At 41.2% G+C, this 20,005-nt stretch overlaps 1 protein-coding gene across 1 annotated transcript; it reads right to left on the reverse strand.

Annotated features, from left to right (window-relative positions):
• Window positions 1-3,290: 3,290 nt before the first annotated feature.
• On the reverse strand, window positions 3,291-18,600 carry PTGER2 (prostaglandin E receptor 2). Its single transcript, XM_004454079.3, has 2 exons — window positions 17,516-18,600; window positions 3,291-7,567 (listed from the first exon to the last, which is right to left on the reverse strand). The coding sequence occupies exons 1-2, from the start codon at window positions 18,539-18,541 to the stop codon at window positions 7,325-7,327; spliced, it is 1,269 nt and encodes a 422-aa protein (XP_004454136.1). The 5' UTR covers window positions 18,542-18,600; the 3' UTR covers window positions 3,291-7,324.
• Window positions 18,601-20,005: the final 1,405 nt, after the last annotated feature.

The following is a 20,005-nucleotide window of genomic DNA, read 5'->3' on the forward strand; positions in this document are numbered from 1 at the left end:
TTAGTATCTCTTGTAATTCTCATCTTCTTTAACATACTCTCTCAGTTTTCGTTTGTAGAGATTTTAAACTCATTTTCATTTTTGAAGGACAGTTTTGACAGATATAGAATTCTTGGCTGGCAGTTTTTCTCTTTCAGTACCTTAAATACAACATAATACTTTCTTCTTGCCCCATGGTTTCTGATGAGAGGTCAGCACTAAAACTTATTGCATTTCCCTTGTATGTGATGATATAATTTCTCTTGTTGCTTTCAAAATCTTCTCTTTATCTCTGATATTTGTCATTCTGAATAGTAAGTGTCTTGGGGAAGGTCTATTCAGATTTATTCTGCTTGGGGTACATTGTCCTTCTTGGGTATTGATATTTATGTCCTTCATAAGGGTTGGGAAGTTTTTGAACATTATTTCCTTAAGTATTCTTTCTGTCCCTTTTCCATCCTCTTCTCTTTCTGGGACACCAATAATGCATACATTTATACATTTCATTGCCATTCTATTCCCTGAGCCACTGTTTCATTTTTTTCATTCTTTTCTTTGTCTGTTCTCCTGTCTTTTCCAGTTCATATGCTCTGTCCTTGAAATCACTAATTCTGTCTTTGAGCAATTCAAATCTGCTGATGTGCCACTATTGTATTTTTTTAAAGACTTATTTTATTTATTTCTTCCCCTGTTCCCTCCATTGTTTGCTTTCTGTGTCCATTTGCTCTGTGTTCTTTTGTGTCTGCTTGTATTCTCATTAGGTGGCTCTGAGAACTGATCCTGGGACCTTCCAGAATGGGAGAGAGGTGATTACTCTCTTGTGCCACCTCAACTCCGTTCTGCTATGACTTCTTATTTTCTCTCCCCTGTGTCTCTTGTTGTGTCATCTTGCTGCACCAGCTCTGAGTGTTGGCTGGTACTCCTGTACTGGGTGGCATTCCCATGTGGGTCGGCACTCTGCATGGGCCAGTTCACCATTTGGGCCAGCTTGACTTCACCAGGAGGCTCTGGGCATTGAACCCTGGACTCCTAAATGGTAGGCAGGAGCCCAATTGGTTGAACCACATCAGTTTCCCTCTAATGTATTTTAATCTCATCCATGTTTGTCTTTCATTTCCTTAAACTCTGTTACTTATCTTTGAGGATTTCAAAATGTTCCTTATGCTCATTCAGTGTCTTTTTCATATGTGTTATCTCTTTAGTTAAATTTTCCTTCAATTTTTTCAATTGATTTAGGAGATTTGGGTGATTATCATTGATTAGTGTCTTAAATCCTTTATCTCATCAGGATATCTGGTTTGTTCCTTTGATTGGGCCACCTCTGCCTGTTTCCTACTTGGCTTGTAATTTTTTGCTGACATCTAGGCATTTGAATATGTTGGTGAATGTACTCTGATGGTCAATTTCTCTCTCTCACCTAGTGTTTTTTTCACACCCCTTCTTTTTGTTTCGACTTATTCTAAGTCTTTAAAATTTAAAATTCCTCAGCTTAAGTTACCAAAATCATGCCAGGGACTCACTAATGGAGTGCAGATTTTCTTCCAGGAGTTGGGGCTAAAGAGAGCCCTAAAAGCAATTTTTCTCCTTGCAATTTCCTGGCCAGCCAGCAGATGGCACACCTTACCACAGAGGTGTTTCTTTCACTCTCTGCTTTCAGGTATTTCTGGTCTGGCTGGAGCTGAGAGTCAATGCAGGCTCTGCTGGACAAATTCACTGAAGATAAGTCCTCCAACTCCTCTCCTTCCTTTTAACAGCTGACAGGGAGGAAGATGTTTGTTTTCCTCTCAGTGAGCTGCAGTGAGCTAGGGGTTTTATCCAGGTTTAATGTCTTGAGGGTTGGGGATGGGAACCCTTCCCAGCTATCACAGGGGTTTGGTAACTCATGTTTTTTGTTTTGGGTTCTTTGTCTCTCTGTCCCTTGCCCTCCTGGGAGTTTCACAGCATTATCCTGGTATGCCGACCCCCTAAGCAGGTCCCTCAGATAGCCTTTGGCCCTTTCTTCATTGTTTTTGTGAGAGAGTTGAGCCCTGACATCTTCCTGGAACCCTATACTCATTCTGTATAAAACCCATGTAGACCTATGTCAACTTTGAGGATATGGCACTTAGCACTGTTAAGTAAGCCTTCTCTAGATTTTCCTCACACCTGTGATCTTTCTTAAAAATAAGGCATCAATAGTTGCTAGACAAGTACACATAATGATCTCTCTTTCTGCTTAAGAATAGCTATTAATCTGCTGCTGTGGACAGGGAAAACTTAAGGCTACTTCAGTTTGACTCTCTTTCTGTCCTTCAATCGCATAATCTGCTGCCAAATTTGGATCATGTAAATGCTGATCCACAGGGAAGCAGGGTCTAGGGAAATTATTTTGACAAAGGCATCTGTGGTATTTTACCTCTTTCCAGACAAACGGGACTGATTTCTATTCTCCAAGCTTGCTAGGCAATATCTCTTTGGAGTAGAAGGCAAGAAAAGAGGTTGCTTGCTTTAGTGTTTCAATTTTGGTTGTTGTACAATTTTTTTTTCTTTTTTTTTCATTGTCTTTTAAAAAAAAGATAAATAGATCACACAAAACGTTACGTTAAAAAACGTAAGAGGTTCCCATATACTCCACTCCTCCACCTCCCTGTCCCGCCCACACCAACATCCCCTTTCATCAGTGAGGCATTTTCATTGCATTTGGTGAATACACCCTGGAGCACTGCCACACCACATGGACCATAGTTTACACTGTAGTTCACACTCTTCCCCAGTCCATCCAGTGGGTTATGGAAGGATATATACAATTAACAAAACGTGTTTTTTAAATGTACATATGCTAGGTATACTCCATTTGCACCTCTAGTTCTCTCCATCCATTCTCTGTGTTTTATGGACTGTATTATCCTGGCTCTTCTCACTCTCAGGATTCCAGTTGAGCTTGACTAATGGGAGAAACATGCAGAAGAACAGTGACTAGGAGAAGAGGTCCTCCAGGGATATCTTTCCAGTGGTTTGGAAGTAGCTGTGCTTCTCTCCTTAAGGCCTGTTGGGTGATATCTCCATGACTCTCACTGGTTTCCAGTAACTGCTGCATCCCTTGTCCCTGCAGACCTAAGGAGTGGTAACAGCTTCCCTAGGACTCTTCACCATCTCATTTGGATTCCTCTAATCCTGCCCACCCCTCTGAAAATAGTCCTTTCATTAAATTTCCTCAGTTCCCTTTTTGAGTGTGCCATCTTTTTCTGCTGGAATCCTCACTGATTTTATTTTTTAGAGGATGGTTAGATCTGACTCTTGGCAGATATTAAAAAAATACATGGATCACAGAATTAAACCACTAAAATTGATATTTAATAGTACATGCATTTTATAGGAAATACAAAAATATAATTCAAGAAAATTTACTTACATTTGAAACACAAAAGATACCAAAAAGAAAAAAGAAAACAACTACCTGAAATTAAAAGTAATGCCCAATACATGGTTTTGGTTCCATGTGTAAATTAGACTATAGTTTTGGTGAATTATTAAAAACATACCTATTAATACAGAGTGTATTTTAAGTGCTCAAAATGTTTTCTGAGTAAAAATAAAATTCATCATAGGGGAACGGATGTAGCTCAAGTGGTTGAGTGCCTACTTCCCATGTACGAGGTCCCAGGTTCATTCCCCTGTACTTGAAACAAAAACAAACAAATGAGAAAACCAACTCTCATTGGGGAGTGGCTGTAGCTCAGTGGTTGAATGCCTGCTTCCCATGTATGAGGTCCTGGGTTTAAAAAAAAAATCAGTGATAATGCTGTTAGGAGACTGGAGGTATGTTGTAAATGAACTCTCAGAGAGGAAGTTCATGGGTTAAGTGTTTGACGAAAGCAGAAGATAATCATCTAATACTCAAGTTGCAACACTGCCTGTACCTGAGTAGGCCTTGTAAATCCACAGGTTTACAGAGAAGATTGCCTCTCTCTCTGTGAGTGGCTCTAGGAAGGGCTCTTCCCAAGTTCAGAAAACCATTAGATCTCGTATAAGCAACGTGAAATGAACAAACTTCTGCCCCTGGGAGAGCTAATTGACTTACCCTGCCTTTCAAAGTTATCAAATTCTAAACCTGAATATTTTTTCTTGATTCAAATCCGAGCTGACTTGACTTTAGCATTAGGATAATCCCACTTTCAAAGTTCACAGACACTGAGGAGACAAGGACATCAAAATTTAACCAAATTATACTGAGAATGTAATGATATAGATGGTACCTGCCCTTCCAGCTCAGGGCTTGTGGTCTCTGCCAGAATCCTGGTTTGGGGTTGGCCCTGGTTCCAGAGCTTTGGTCTGCCTCTAGGTTGTCATCTGTTCAAACTGCTTCAAGATACAGGTCTGCTGGAGGCTCTCTATATGTTCTTACTAAATGCAGGTCGCTATCAGAGCTTTGGGGATTCAAGAACACAATCTTCACACTACTATTGCCCGGTCTTCTCTAGGGAGAGATCCCTTGGGCTGTATGAACCATCCAGCAACAACCTAGCTCAGAAGAGACTGCTTGGGCCATCCTTTTCTGGACATCTAACATTAGGCTGGCATTCTGAGGTAAATATCCACTCTAGTTTTTTTCCCCTCTTTATATTGCATTGGTTGGAGTAGGGGAGGGAAAGCGGTGTTGCAAAGAATAAAATCTAGGTCTTCTTTCATCACAATTCAGTTCTCTAATATATGAGGCTAAGTTCTATTTCTTTTATTTAACTTGAAAATGAGTTAATAACTTAAACCAGTATGTCTGATGTGGATGGGGTTTTTAGAAAGGAAATAATTATCTTCTAAGTAATTTTTTAAAGTAACTTTACATTGCCATTAATAGTAGGTGATTGACTATTACATAGGATTTTTACTTGAAATTCCTACTCTGTATTAGTGCAACAGAATAACAGTAGTCATTCAACACAGTATAAGAAACAGGTGTAAATAAGGAAACAAAATTCTATAAATTGATCAGTTCTCAAATAAATGGCTTAAAGTCTTATGTTTCTGGCTCTCAGCATGAATCCTCTGTTCTCCGTCCTTGTCAGTGATATTATGGCCAACGTTGCTTTTTATTTTTTTTTCAAAGATCTCAGGCATTATTCCAGAATTTCTTTGGGCAATGGGTAGAAATAGTTAATGTTTTTATTTGGAGAAACAATGTAATCTGATAAAAGGCATCAATTTTCCAGATTCAAAGTAACCTCAGAATTTCATGTTTAGGAATTATCAATGAGTCTAATTAGCTCCATTTAGAACAATTTCTCAACTGTAGAAAACTTGAAAAGAGAAGATATATTTACATGCCAGCTTTCAATTAATTTGAATTTTGCCTGGTTTGTTTAAATTTGCAGAGAAACAAACCATTTATTTATTCTTTTAAATATATGAGCATATTTGACATAGTTTATTTCAAAGTGCATTGATGCCTGCACTGGTGTGTAATCTAAATGAGCCAGACTCAGATGTGACCTTCCTACAAATGCCTCTTCTATCACTTTTACTGAACCTGTGGTGGGCGCTAGGGATGGTGCACACTCAGGGGACTTGACTCTCTGGACTGCCCATGTGCCAGCTGGGCCCTGAACCTCAGCAGAGTTGCAACTCCTACTGGGCTTACCCAGGTCAGTTAACAGGGAGGTGAAGATGGTCAAACACCACACCAGGGAATCAAGAGTGCCTACAACTGCAAGCAGAGGAATTGCATCCATCATCCATGTGGAATCTAAGGCCCCTCTTGATCTAGAGGTGGAGTGGTCATCACCATCCCAGGTCCACAAGATGGAGGAATCAAATATGGATTAGGGTGGATTTACTGATATTCTACAATAAAACTATTGTGACTAGTAATAGAAGAAATTACAGCATTGAGATAACTTCTTACAGGAAATCATTTAGGGTAAACAATCAATGAGAACTAGGAAACATCCATTTCTGTTTTGTGTTTGTTTTTTATAGTAGTACACAGTCGAGGGTGAAAAAAGATTGTTTCACTATTTTAATCATACTGGAAGGGTAAAAACTGAAGGAAAAAACATCCTCAAATACCAAACACTATATTGACTATTTTAAACTCTAATTGCAATGCAACCACATTTAAAAATACCTGCCAAACTAAATATTTTCCACTTTCATCTCACTTAAAAGAGACTATATCTACCCTAATTGCCAAATGTTTGTTGGGGGAGTTTACCGAAAGCTATTCCACTTTGGAACTTTTGTTTTATAGTTTATTTTTGTGACATTTTGAATGAGTTTACACAGTAACTAAGATATGATTAAACAGTGCAAATGTACTGAAATATTTTGATGTTGAGTTTCCACCATACCAAACACTTAGATTTAGAAATATATTAAGATATGACTCACTGTTACATAATTTCCTATATTATATGAGTCAAACCATGTTCCCTAAAAAAAATATAGACAGATGAACTTTGCTGCAACAAGGCATCTTGTAAAGTTTATGTTAGCCACGGTCCTAACATTAGAATTAAAGGAATTCCAGTATAGCTGAATAATAGGCCAGATTTTTCAGTTTTAACCCAGTATTTGGCTCCAGATACAGCCACATATATCCTGCCTTGGAAATATAATGATGAGTATTAATAACTTTCTGTTATTTCTTGTTGAGAAGAAAATTCCTAAAGTCTTCTTGATTCCTGTTAGCACAAATGGACGTTGTGAAATAAATAATCTGACAATTTCACGTATAGCTCCTGGAGGACTAGAGAACAAAGCTGACAAGGTGTTAATCAACTGAAATGTCAACCAACAACAATAGCCACTCTTCTAAGAGTAATACTGTAGTGACGTGAGCGTTTTCCACATACACAGTAAAAAGTGCCTGTGCTTTTCAACTTCATTGTCAAACAAAGGGTTCATTAAGTAATCACAGGACCCATAGGCTTGGTTGCTTCCACATATTGACTGCCTAGAGAATACATATAAAGTTTTATCTGATCTGACTGTACACTATGTGTTTATAATGTGGTAGCAAAGAAGATTAAAATAGAAAAGACAATAACTGTTTAGGATTTAAAACAAATTACAAAACCACATGCTTTCTCATTCAACAGGAAAGCATAAATCAAAACGCAACTAGAGCTTAAAGTCACTTGGTGTTCCTCTAAGAGCCACGAAACATGCTCACTGGGAGTAGATTTTATAGATCCTTTCTGACACCTTTCATGAAGTGCCTTGTCAGCATGTCTATAACCCGAGCCATTGCTTAAATGTTTATTTACTCAATTTTATTAGGGTGGCTTCATTTTGTTTATATGCTAACATTTCATTTCTCCAAGGAACCATTTCAAAATGGTCTTCAGATGCTTGCTAACTAAGCCCTTAACTACTGTTCACAAGGGTCAATCTGTTTACTGACATTTGACTGTGTAGAACAGGAAGTTTGTGCAGCATCTTGGGTTTTTAATGAAATCCGACAACAGAGGACTGAACGTATTAGTCTCAGAACAGAGGGCCTGAGAATGGCAAAAACCCATGGATCGATAATTGAATTAATTGATAAAAATCTAAGAGCTCGGAGATCCCACTTTTCCTTTCGGGAAGAGGTTTCATCCATATAGGCAAAGATCTGTAGGAAGCAAAGGGGGAAGACAATATTAGTTTTTATACTATAGCAGTGGAGAGGCTTAGATCATTTTATTCTGTTTTAAGTCATTTTTCATGAATATTAGTGATAATGTGGGGGAGGGGAGATGAAATTTAACCTTCTTCCATATGTAAATCCTAACACAATGAATGTACTTTCCCTCTCAACAAAAGCCTGTTTTCTGTGGATTATAATTAACATTAGCATCATGCACAATGTCCAGGTCTTCTCGTTAAGAATAAACCTTAAGGAGATAAATAAGGAGATAAATAAACCTTTCTTAGCATCTAGAATAGAATTCTTTTAATAATATACACAATAATAATGATAATAGTCATAGCAAGCATTTATCAATAACCTAATCTATGTGTCATGAATTACGCTAAGTAGTAAACCCATTTTATTCCTAAATTGAAGCATAGGTATTATCTCCCCCTCTGACAAATGAGGAAATGAACTTGAGGAAGGTTAATAACAACACATTCATTTACTTAATCTGATTTAATTATAACTGATTTAATTCAGTAAGATAGCAGAAGTAACAGTGGGTCTGAAACCTGGCTCCATACATAGCTTTGGGACCACAGGCAAGAAACCTAACCTCTCTGGGCCTCAGTTTCTTCATCTTTAAAATGGGTATAATAATAATACCTAGTTCATTGGGTTTTGGGGAGGATTGTGCAAAGTAATACATCTAAGGTATTTAGAACAGTGCTCAGCATAATAAGTGATATGTGATTTTAGCTGTTACTGTCTCCATTTTGTCAATGAGGACACCATGGTGCAGAGAAGTAAGGTGACTTGTCCCGGGTTCCCAGGGCTAATTAATGGCCAAGTGAAGAAACAAATTCCAACTCTCCTGATGCTAGAGCAGGCCAGCTATATTAGAGCAAAGGTCTTCAGAGCAGTGTGCCAAACACCGGCAAGCTTACACTTCAGTCAATACCAGCTTGGATCTGATTCCTTAGATAATTATGGGACAACACAACTTCTTGGTCAGATCGAAAAGAATGGACCAGTCCATGCTTGACAAATAGCAAACACTTCAGTATAACTTACAGAAAAGAGGACATCAAATGTACATCATACCCAGTCATTCAAAACCTTCATAATGCTCCAAGGACACTTTTTCCAATGATAGCCTGTGAATTAGGGAGCTATTTCCTTTTTCTGCCATTCCTTCACCAGAAAAGGAATGGTTTATTTCCTTTTCCTCTGGTACTTACTCTGCAGGCATCCGGCATCTAGATCTACAAAGCAAATTGTAGGGAGGGAGAAGAGGAGTCATCTTTGGGTTGCTTATGTTACGGCAGGAAGGTTTGGCAGCCATAAGTGTTTATGCCAAAGAATCTTGGCATAGAGAATGGAGAAAAAGACTTGGCAGATGAATAAGGAAAAAGAGGAATTGATGGTGTGGTTCCCAGATTATAGAGAGAGGAGGAAAGAGGACAGTTAGGTGGAATATGCAATGGGGCAATAGTTTTCTTGTCAGCTAAACTATTTTGGATGAGACATATACAGTGCTCATGGTGTATTGAAGGAGTATTTTCAGAGGTTAAAAATTCAGAATGATTTCTACATAAGTCTTATTATACTATATTAACAGCTATACACATACACGCATGCACATGCATAAATGAGCAGTCTGTTGCAGAAAAATTATGTAGCTGAGTTCCTGATCTAGTTGGGTCAAATAACACTGAATTGGCCAGTCAAGATAGTCAGTGTAGAGAGCTCTCAGCATCTCTAAATCATAGCTTCACACATCAAGATGAGTCAGGTTTCTAGTGGGGAGTAGTTCACACCACAGTTCCTAGTCCCTTTAGAGCATGACCGAGTAATGAGAAGTGAGAAATGGTTTTAGAAGATGAAGCAATTCTGTACTCTTTGCTTCCTTTCCTTTTCATCCACTATGCTGGGTGATTTTTAGAATTGCTTAAAATTTGCATTTTGGGAGGTGGCCAATATTTTATGAAAAACAATTCCTTCTTTCCCACTTTAGTCAACTTTCAAGTCCTTGGTGTAGGTTTTCTTCTACTGCCTCCCTCTTTTTCCCTTTGGTTCTTGTCTTTTGCCCAGGGTTCACCGTTTTTGATCTTGTGCATACTGCATTTTTAATCAAAGACTGACACGATCAAGCAATAATGTTTTAGTGATATTCCAAAATTCAGTGTCAGGGTTGGTATAATTTATGCATCTTTTTGCATTCTCTACTGAAATATTCATTATTAGAAAAACAACCAAATGCTAATTTAAGCAAGTCAAGGTAAGTTTAAATTCTTTAGGACAGGCTCTCTCTACAGGGTTTTGTTAAAAGCATAGAGCTTGCTGTGATACCTACAAAGCAGTACAAGTGAGATTGAGTATTTATTTCAACACTGTCTTCTATAGAAACCTTGCAGCCTCTCATGGAAAACGTCACAGTGGCGATGACATGGTATTGTTTGTTCAACCTACCTTCCTACTGTCAGTGGAACTACATAGCGGGTTCAGAAGTTTAGAGCTAATGAAAATTTTCTTTTGGTTGCTCATTGAAATCAGCTGAGGAGATTTAGAACCTTTTAATGCCTTGGTACCCTTAGAGACCCTGATAAAATTAGTCTGGGCTGTGACCTGGGCATTGGGATTTTTAAAATCCCCCTAGGTGATTCTAATATGCAGCCAAGGTTGAGAATCACTGCTTTATCTAGAGCAGGGTTTCTTAAAAAGGGGTCCATGCATTTGAATTGAAATTTAAAAAAAAACAACAACACATTATTCTTGTGGGGATGTGTTGGTGTAGGTGTGATATATTTATTAAATAATAACAGTATAATGTGGACTTAGTAAGAGGTCCGTGGTTTTCACCTGACTGGCAAAGGGGTCCATGGAACAAAAAGGTTAAGATCCCCTGATTTAGAGCCGTACTTAAAACCTGAAATAAAATTTTCCATCTATCACACTTAAAAACAAAAGACTCCATTAGGCCTGGCCAATCAAACAAATGACTTTGGGCTTCTAGAATTCAGCAGTTGATCACTTACAGATAATCTGTTTTTCCTTTGTAAACTGAATCCTATGGAGATAGCAACTAACATTTATTGAACACATATTTTGGGCCAGTCATAGTGCTAAGCAATTTGTATTAATTGTTTGTAAATTTGAATTTGTATTATTCTGTTTAATTCTTAAACAAACTCACAAAGTATTATTATTACCATTTTAGAGAGGAGGAGACCAAGTCTTAAAAAGCTTAGTTAACTTGCCCAAGATCACACACTCGGTAAGTGGGGAAGCCTTTTGAAGTCAAACTCAAGTAGTGAGACCCCAAAGCTTTACTTTTAACCACTACAAACTCTGTAGCCATCAGTATTAAAAACCATGCTGTCTGTAAAGTTTCACAGGAAATTCACAATTGACTGACAATTCTGACCTTGCAGGAGACTTCCTTTCAAAGGTATCAACAAAGATTTATAGATATCACTGTTACTATTCATAGATTTTTAAATCATGACTATATCTAAGTAGCTACTTGGCTTTTTCTGATGCCTTCGTTTTCTTCCATACTATTCCACAACTAAGTTACAGGAATACATTGTTCTATGATTATCTGCCTTGTGAAAGACATTGGGGTGCCCTGGTTATAGGCCTTCTATCACTCATTCTTTAAAAAAAAAATTGGAAAGTGGGGGAGACTATTTTCGAGGTATAGGATGTTTTAAGGAGATCCCTTCTCCAAAATCACAGTTGTTTTTTGGTAGAGGATAACAGTGGTCTATTTGCCATCAGAAAGAAAGACTGGGCTCCAGGACTAAACATAGTCCTCTGCCTTATGCTTTAGCGGATTCCAGGAACCAGAGCTAGGAAAAAAAACCCAGAGCTAATTCTAGGATTTAGCCTCTGGGCAGATATATTCCAGTGGTGGCTCTTAACCCTTTTAGAAAATGGACACCAAGAACCCCCCAACCCAATATTCATATAAACACAGGATTTTGCAAATGATTTCAGAAAGATTCATGCAGTCTGTGGGGTACAGGTTAAGAACCCTGGCCTAGAGGAAGTTTCAGGTTTTTTCCAATTCACTTTTCCATACCCTGGTCCTTCCCATCACACATATGTCCCAACGTAAGGATTCTTAAATTTAGTTCTTTGTTAGAGAGGGGCAATTTTAGGCAACAAAATATCCCGAGAAAAATGGAGTGTGGTACACCTTGGTAATATAAGTGAAAGTACAATGGACATGATCTCAAAATAAGGACAGGAAGTAGTGGTCAGAAACTTCAAATTAGGGAAGCGAACATGGCTCAAGCAACAGAGTCCACCTACCATATGGAGGGCCCAGGGTTCCATACCCAGGGCCTCCTGACTCATGTAGTGAGCTGGCCCACGCAAAGTGCTGCTGTGTGCAAAGAGTGCTGTGCCACGCAGGGTTGCCACTGAGTAGGGAAGCCCTACACTCAAGGAGTGCACCCCACAAGGAGAGCGACCCCACATGAAAAAAAAAAAGTGCAGCCCACCCAGGAGTGGCACCACACACATGGAGAGCTGATGCAGCAAGATGACGTAACAAAAAAAGAGACACAGTTTCCCAGTGCTGCCTGATAATACAAGTGGACACAAAAGAACACAACGCAAATGGACAGAGAGAGCAGACAATGGAGGGGAAGGGGAGAGAAATAAATAAAAAATAAATCTAAAAAAAACAAAAAACAAAAAACCCACCTTCAAATTAGAGGACAGGATAAGTCATGGAAACCTAGCAGACCAAGTTGCAGATTAATTGGATTTTATGCCCCTAGCTGGAAAGGCACCTGTTGGTTACCTTCTTGAAACAATCTATCTCTGGAGATCAATCCCTCACCATTTATATATATACTTTTTTCTTTCTTAAACTTAATACTGTTGGGCTCTTGACACGCTGAAAAAGAAATATACCATTCCCAAAAGATGTTTTTCTTTAAGCCAAGGTCCTGGCCTTAATCATCTGAAACAACAGTCATGGTCAATTTGAGTAAATTGGCAGAAGACCTTTTGGCAAAAGGACTGTTTCTTGTTGTTTTCATTGTTAAAACCAATGTAATTATGTCCTTATTCACAACCTCCATGTCATATGTCAAATGGCAAAGGGAAAGGTATTAAGTAAAAAACTCATATGGGGGAACATTCTCTTAAAAGGTAATGTGTATTCAAACTGTTTCAACAGTCCCCAAACACATCATTATTGGTGCATGTAACATCAGGGCCTTCCAGTTGTTCAAGGATTTTAACTTCTCATATTACCAGGTAAAGATCACTGTGGTTATGCACAGAGATTTCTGGATTTCTCTTTCACCCCTATTAGAATTGTGATCTTTCAATCAGCCATTTTCTTATTAGTTTTTCAACCCCCATTCATGTTACATTTTATCTAAAGAGAACCAGGAATCAACAGGAAACTCCAGTACTATTTACTTTAGTTTGTTCTGGATTGCAAAGATCAGATTCCCACTAATCAGATTTACCTAGAAATTATAGCCCTAAGGAATTTCTAAAGATGAAGACATTTTTATAATGAGGCAATCAATGGTTCACTGTTGAAATTTTAGAACTGAATAAAATGCATAAGCACTTTATCCTAATGGCATGTGGAAAACAGTTTAGAATGACCAGAAGCTATCCACAATTATTAGAAAAGTGGTGAGAAAGAGGCTTGTTGTGGGCTGGAAATTAAGACAAACAATATCCGAGGGAGAATGGAGGTCTGATATATTTCCGTTACTCTGTTCCATTTCAGGAAGAAAGTTTGTATTTATCTCTGTTATAGCTGATTAACATATGGAAGCATTTATTAATTTATGCAATATTTTTTAAGTGCATAAACTGTTTGGGATATGTTGTTGGTCCCATGAATGATTTCATATCTGACAGCTAAAATAATGTCATTTACTAAACACTACATGCTTTTTTATTACTTAAGAAATGTTTTATGTTTACCAATGGGAGATTTTATGTGAGGAATAATCTGATTATTCTTAATTTTGACCAGCATTTACATTAGTTGCTCTACCTAAGGTCTCAGTCTCAGTCTTTTATGAGTCTGTGAAGAAGTTAAAGGAAATTACACACTTGGCCCCAGCTCGTTCCTCTTGATTCAACATGCTGTTTTACTTTTAAGCTAACAAAATGGAATGAAGAGGCAACCAAGTCCAGATATTCATTACATCTTCACAATAATCTTGCAAAATCTTAGAATAATCTTTCTATTATGTCACCCCAGGAATAAGTACTTCTCTTTCATTGTGATATGGCTAAGAGCATGAGTTCTGTGTTCAAACTGCCTGGTTTTAAATCCCAATGCAACCACTTCCTAGCTTTGGGACCCAGGGCAAGTTATTTGTAAAATGGGAATAACAATACTATCTATTTGACAGGGTTATTGTGAAGATAATGAGTAAATGTATATAACACACACTGTTAGCCATTCTGATGTTGGTAATAATGATGATATATGAGGCTGAACTGTGTTCCAGGGTGCTGAGCAATTTACATTTTGATAGTTCCATGTCCCTAAACTTTGGAAGTGCTAGACTGGCATTTTTCATGGAAGTACTAATAGAAATAGTAATTCTACTCTGCCCACACTTTGGGACAATGGCTGACATGAGTAGTTCTGACCTGCAAAAATTAATGATGTTTCCTAAGTTCCCTGCTCCCCTCCTCCCTCCACTCCTGGAGAGATGTGGAATAAAGAGGTATCCCACTGGGTAGGTTGTGAACTTTCCTCCTTACTTGGCCAGTGGTTTGGCTGATTTTGCCATAGAAAGCAGCACTGATATTCTGAGGAAGGAATAAGGCAGAGCTAGGGTGGCTTGACAGTATTTTCTAGGATAGAAGGAGGAAAAGCCATTGGAATATCTCATTAGTAATTATTTTACGTGGATTACATTCTGAATTGATAATATTCTGAATATATTAGGTTAAATAAACTCTATGATTAAGATTAATTTCACCTGTTTCTTTTTACTTTTTTGTTATGTGGCTACTTGAAAATTCAAAATTTCCATATGTGGCTCACATTGTATTTCTATTGGATTGTGCTCTGTTAGAGGAACAGGAGAATTTCTGAAGGCAGCTTTTGCCTCATCTCACAGTGGCTCCCAGTCAGGGCAAATGGAAGTAGGAGATTGGTGTAGGTCATTTCTGACCACAAATCTCGTGTGGGCAAGTAGAATAAAAGGACTTAGGGGAAAAAGTACCTTTGGGGGACTATGCCAAGCTTTTTGAAATAGCAGAATGTATGAATCAAACAGTTGCTGTGAATTTTGAATTCTCAGATAAGCCCTCCAAGAAATAACTTAAATAGAGATAGTATAGCACTTTTTAAGGTTTTAGTGTTATGCAAATGCAAAATATTAATAATTACAGCCTGATCTTAGAAACTGCTAATCTATTCACAAAATAAAATTAGTCAAAGGTCAACGTACATTTCCTTATTTAGAGAGGACCCATTTAAGGTATGGTTCAAGTATCTGTTTTGTGCCTAGTGGATTATCTATAGTTTATCTGAATATGGTGTCTTGTTAGCCCCGAGGCAAGAAGTCGGCTTGGCCGGGCATTTTAATCCTGTCTCTAGGATTTTCTCCTGTTCCTTGCCTGAGAATTTTTGCCATGCATATATGCAGAAGCAAATCTAGATGATTTTTGCTAAAAAGTATCAATGCCAAGAGGTGCCTTGGGAGCTAAATAAAGCCCCTACATAACCTTCACTAAGCTCCCTAAACCATAAACAGGCAATCTATAAAAGAATACAGCTTCCAAACAAATCCCCTACTCTATCACCCCTTCTAATCAGACTTCTAGCTCTAAGCCCCTTCCATTTGGTGCCTCTGAAGCTGTCACTAGCCTAATATTTAATGAGGGGAAAAAAATCTAAGCAGACTTGAAAACCAACATATGGCAATGACAGAGTTCCTGTGATAAACAACAAATTTACATGAAAACAGAGGAATCTGTTGGAAATCATTGCCTTGATTTTTATATACACTTACGCCGTGTGTCGAACATGGTCAAAGGGGAGACCTTTATCCTCTCCTCCTCTAAAGGGTTTAAGAAAGGGAATAAGGGCCTTTTTCACAAGTATGTGATGACCCTGAGCCCATTCTGAAGTTACTTAAGCAGCTGGGGGTGGGAGATATTTTTGTGTATAAACTTACAAATACCAGATAAAATTCCAAGAACTGACACCCTAATTTCCCCCAATTCAAGACAGGCACTTCTCAATTCAGGAATGCCTCAAATTGAATTCTAAGTTGTTTAGTGGAATTTGAAAATGTTTTCTCTCACAGATACATATTTTGCATCCTAGTTACAGTCCCATTCCCCAAAAGCCAATTTTACCCATAATTAAAAGGCTCTACAGATAAAGCAAAACAAAATAAAACCATGTTGGTTTCTACATCATAGCATTTTTGCTGCATAAACTTTCCTGCTCAGGGCAGTATGGGAGATGCAGCTTTCCAAAGTCCTAGTTCATTTTGTAAGAGGGCACATTTTACATACTTCATCTCATTCCCACCGAAGTGTAACTTACTGATTCAGACCAACTCCTGCTCTGATAAAAGATGGGGAAGAAGTGTGAGAACAGTGTTAACACAGCGAAGAAAGTTAAACTAACCTTTTGTGGGGAAATGGGTCATATCCAGACTTCCTAGACCCTGTATTCTTTCCCTGCCCCTGAGGACGCATGTATAAAGTTAAACCAGAAGGAGGGAGGAGTGGAGAGGTAGGAGAAAGTGACGACTTCTCCAGCTTCCGCAGTTCAGAATCACTAAAGCCAAGCACTATCCATCTCTTCCTTTTCCCCAAGATTGTGGCAGACGGGAATCTCTGCCAACTGCTTATTTCCTGCAGGGTCAGCCTTGTTCTTCTGAAGATTAGGAAGTGGAGCTGCCAAAACTCTGAGTTTCTGGTCCTCTATAAGAGGTCAGCACATTCTCAGACACATCCCAGGCTCTGCCACCTGAGTTACACCTTAGGAGGCTGTAGAACGAATGGCTGAGGTGGTCTCAAGCCAGGCCAGTACCCAGGTCAGCATCTGGGCTCCTGTCCTTTGGTTCCCCAGGCAGCCTCTGGCCTGCTCAGTTCATGGCAAATCCCCAACCTGCCTAACTCTCACATCCCTGAAATGGTCCAGCCATTCCTGGGTGCACCTTTGTGCTCACGTTTGGGCTGTATTTATTTCTGACTGTGACTTCAAAAGAACATTTTGTAAGAGGGTGCAAATGCCTCTTCTAGAGGGACCTTGAAAGCTTATCAGGGAGTTTCTTCAAACACCCACCTTTTCTTCTATCATTATGGGTGTGAATTTTCATGGCCACAAATTTACTCTCACAAAATGTAAATTGGGAAACCTGTAAACTAGGTGTTCATTGAACTTTTAGGACAAATAACAAATTCTCCGGACGTCTACAATAGGGACCCTTCTCACACGGGATTATTCTTAATGGCAGTTGGCATGCTATAGGTTGAGGACCACACTCTGCCTTGGAAGAAACAAAAGGCAAAGCATGGAGAACCAGGTGGAAGAGATGGAAGGCACAGGGAGGCAGACTACAGCTCAGGGTACGCATGTTGTACAATGACACCCACCTGAAGGCAGAAGGGCCTGCCTCCTCCAAAGGTTCCAAGCCAGGTTAGACAACAGTGGGACAGGGACACTGAACAGGGGGACAGGGCAGGCTTAGGGGAGGGCCAGGTTTATAGTAAGAGACGCACTAGCATAACGACGCCCTTAAGTGCCAGTTGGGGAGGAAGGAAGTGAGGTGAAGGTAAGAAGTGGGAGGGGGAACCTACAGACGATTAAAATTAGGACATGTTTTTAAAGTTGCCCAAAGTTTGTGTGGCGGAGGAAAGGTTGTGGGTGCAAGGGGAGGATGTCAGAGCTGGACTATGAAGCCGAAATGAGTGACTTACTGTGAAAGGAAAGGAGCAGACGGCGAAGGTGATAGTCATAATGGCCAGGAGAATGAGGTGGTCCGTCTCCTCCGCCATGGACACCCTTTCCCCTCTCCTGCGAGTGCCGGGGCCGCCCAGGCTGCTACCTAAGGAGGGCCCGCAGCGGCTTCTCCTGCCCCGACGGTGCATGCGGACCAGATTTACGATGACACTGAAGTTGCAGGCGAGCACGGCGACAATGAGCAGCAGCAGCAGGGTGGCATAGAGCCGCAGGTACACGGTGCCCCCGTGTCGGATGAAGCACCACGTCCCTGGACAGTACTGGACGTACTGCCCGTAGTCCAGCAGCGGCAGGGAGCAAAAGAACAGGGAGACGGCGTAGATGGCGGGCAGCACAGCCAGGCCCCCGCGGCGCGTGATGCGGCGCTGGTAGAAGTAAGGGTACCCGATGGAGAGGTAGCGCTCCAGGGCCATGGCGAAGAGCATGAGCATCGTGGCCAGGCTGAAGAAGGTCATGGCGAAGGCGAAATAGGTGCACGCACGGTCCCCGGGCTCCAAAGCCACCAGGGTCTGGTTCCGGGCGTACGAAGCCAGAACCACCGGGCTGATGAGACAAGTCCCGAGCAGGTCGGTGAACACCAGCTCGGTCACCAGCACGTGGAACAAGGAGATGGGGCTCCCGCGGCCAGCGCTGCGCCCCGCGTCCCCCCGCCAGCGGCGTGCCAGCAGCGCCAGCGCGATGAGATTCCCCAGCACCCCAGCCGAGAACATCACGGAGCTGATGGCCGGGCTCTCGCCCAAGGGAAGCCACTGTCGAGTCTCGCAGTCCTCGGAAGTATTGCCCATGACGGGGACCCGGGAGGAGAGACGCGCCTTCCTCTCCCGGCCTATACCTGGGAGGAGGAGGGTCTGAGTGCCGAGTGCTCCGAGGGAAAAGGGGAGCGACCGAAATTCAGAGCCCCCTTCCGGCCCCCCGCGCGCGCCCAGGGTAGGCTCGGCCCCGGGACTCCGGCCGCGCCCCCGGAGTCCGCTTGGCTGCCGCATCCGGGCGACGCTCGCGGCTCCTGCGGCTCCCCGCGCCGGTAGCGGCTGAGAGCCGGCGGGGAGGGAACTGCCACCGCCCCCGCGCTGCTCGGGGGCGGGCCCACGAGTGCCTTCAGCGCCGTCCCCGGCTTAGCACCCGCGAGAGCCGCGGGGCAGGCCGGGCGGGTCACGCCCCGCGGGGTACCGGGCCGGGAGGGCTGCGAGTCCTCGGGCCACGTCGGCTGGGAGAGGGCGGGAGAAGGAAGAGCGGCCCGGGACCTCGGGCTGTGCGCAGGGGCGCGCGGCCGCGGCGCCCCCGGGAGCTGCTCGCCGCCGGCGGCCGGCAGGAGCGGCGTTCCTTGCTTCCACGAGGTCGGGGGCACGAAGCCCACCTCTGGCCCTCGAAGTCTGACCTCGGTTAGGAAGCCCTTAGCCCTGGCAGAGGTCTGGGACGCAGTGCCGGGGCACACGCCGGGTCTGCTGAGAATTCAAGGCAGGCGGGGGCAAAGGCGAGGAAGGCAACCCGACTCACCAAATAATGGAGGAGTGAGGAGGAACCAGTCCCGTGAGATGTGGAGAAAAAGGGAACAGACACCACAGACGGCTTGTACGGCCTTTCTTTAAATAAAATAATAACAATAATAATACATTCTCAGGAAAATACACTAAAAGGGCGGGGCCAAGGGGCAAAAATTGGAAGCGAAAAGCAAGTCTGTCCATCCAAGGAACCAAACCATGCAACACTGCTGAGCTGCCTGTTGCACTCTTACTTTGATTCAGTTACTAACATTTCGCCTTTTCCTATGTCAACACCATAACGGATAACCACTTGTTTGAGCAACCATTTAAAGAAAGTAATTGTGGACACAGTTTGAAACTACTTCACATAATTGTTCTCTGCTGACGCTTAGCCTTAAGAAAATCTTGATTGTGATGTGGTTTAACCATTGTCCTCTGTTTAGTTAACCGCGCAGTGCCCGCGGACCTCCCATGTGGTAGACGGACGCCCTAACCACTGGGCCAAGTCCGCTTCCCAGATTTTATTTTTTGAATAGTTTCTCTATTCCTTTCTCTCTTCTACTTCTGGGACTCCTACAATGTGTCTAATGATGTTTTACAAGTTCCTGGGTTTCTGTTCACTTTTCTTCATCCTTCTTTCTTTCTGCTCCTCAGACTGGGTGATTTCAATTGTCTTATCTTCAGATTCACTGATTGTTTCTTCTGCCAGTTATAATCAACTATTGAACCCTTCGAGGGAATTTTTATTTCTGTTATTCTGGTCTTCATCTCTGTTTGGTTCCTTCAGGCTGAAATAAAAGGAGCACTAGACAATAACTCAAAATCATAAGAAATTGATAGAACATATAAATAGAAGAATAACGAGGAAATAGAACACTTGAAAAACTCTATTAATCAAGTAAACATAATGATATATATAGAACACTCCACACAACAACAGCAGAATACACATAATTCTCATGTATA

This window comes from Dasypus novemcinctus, chromosome 3 (assembly GCF_030445035.2).
Source record: "Dasypus novemcinctus isolate mDasNov1 chromosome 3, mDasNov1.1.hap2, whole genome shotgun sequence".
In the NCBI taxonomy this organism is placed as follows: Eukaryota; Metazoa; Chordata; class Mammalia; order Cingulata; family Dasypodidae; genus Dasypus; species Dasypus novemcinctus.

Bases quoted from the DNA above. Each gene is read 5' to 3' on its own strand.
- PTGER2 (XM_004454079.3), bottom strand. From the start codon at position 18,541: ATGCGGCAGCCAAGCGGACTCCGGGGGCGCGGCCGGAGTCCCGGGGCC. The intron at 7,568-17,515 runs GTAAGTCACTCA...TGCTTCCTACAG, and splicing joins TCTGCTCCTTTCCTTTCACA to ATCTTTGCCTATATGGATGA.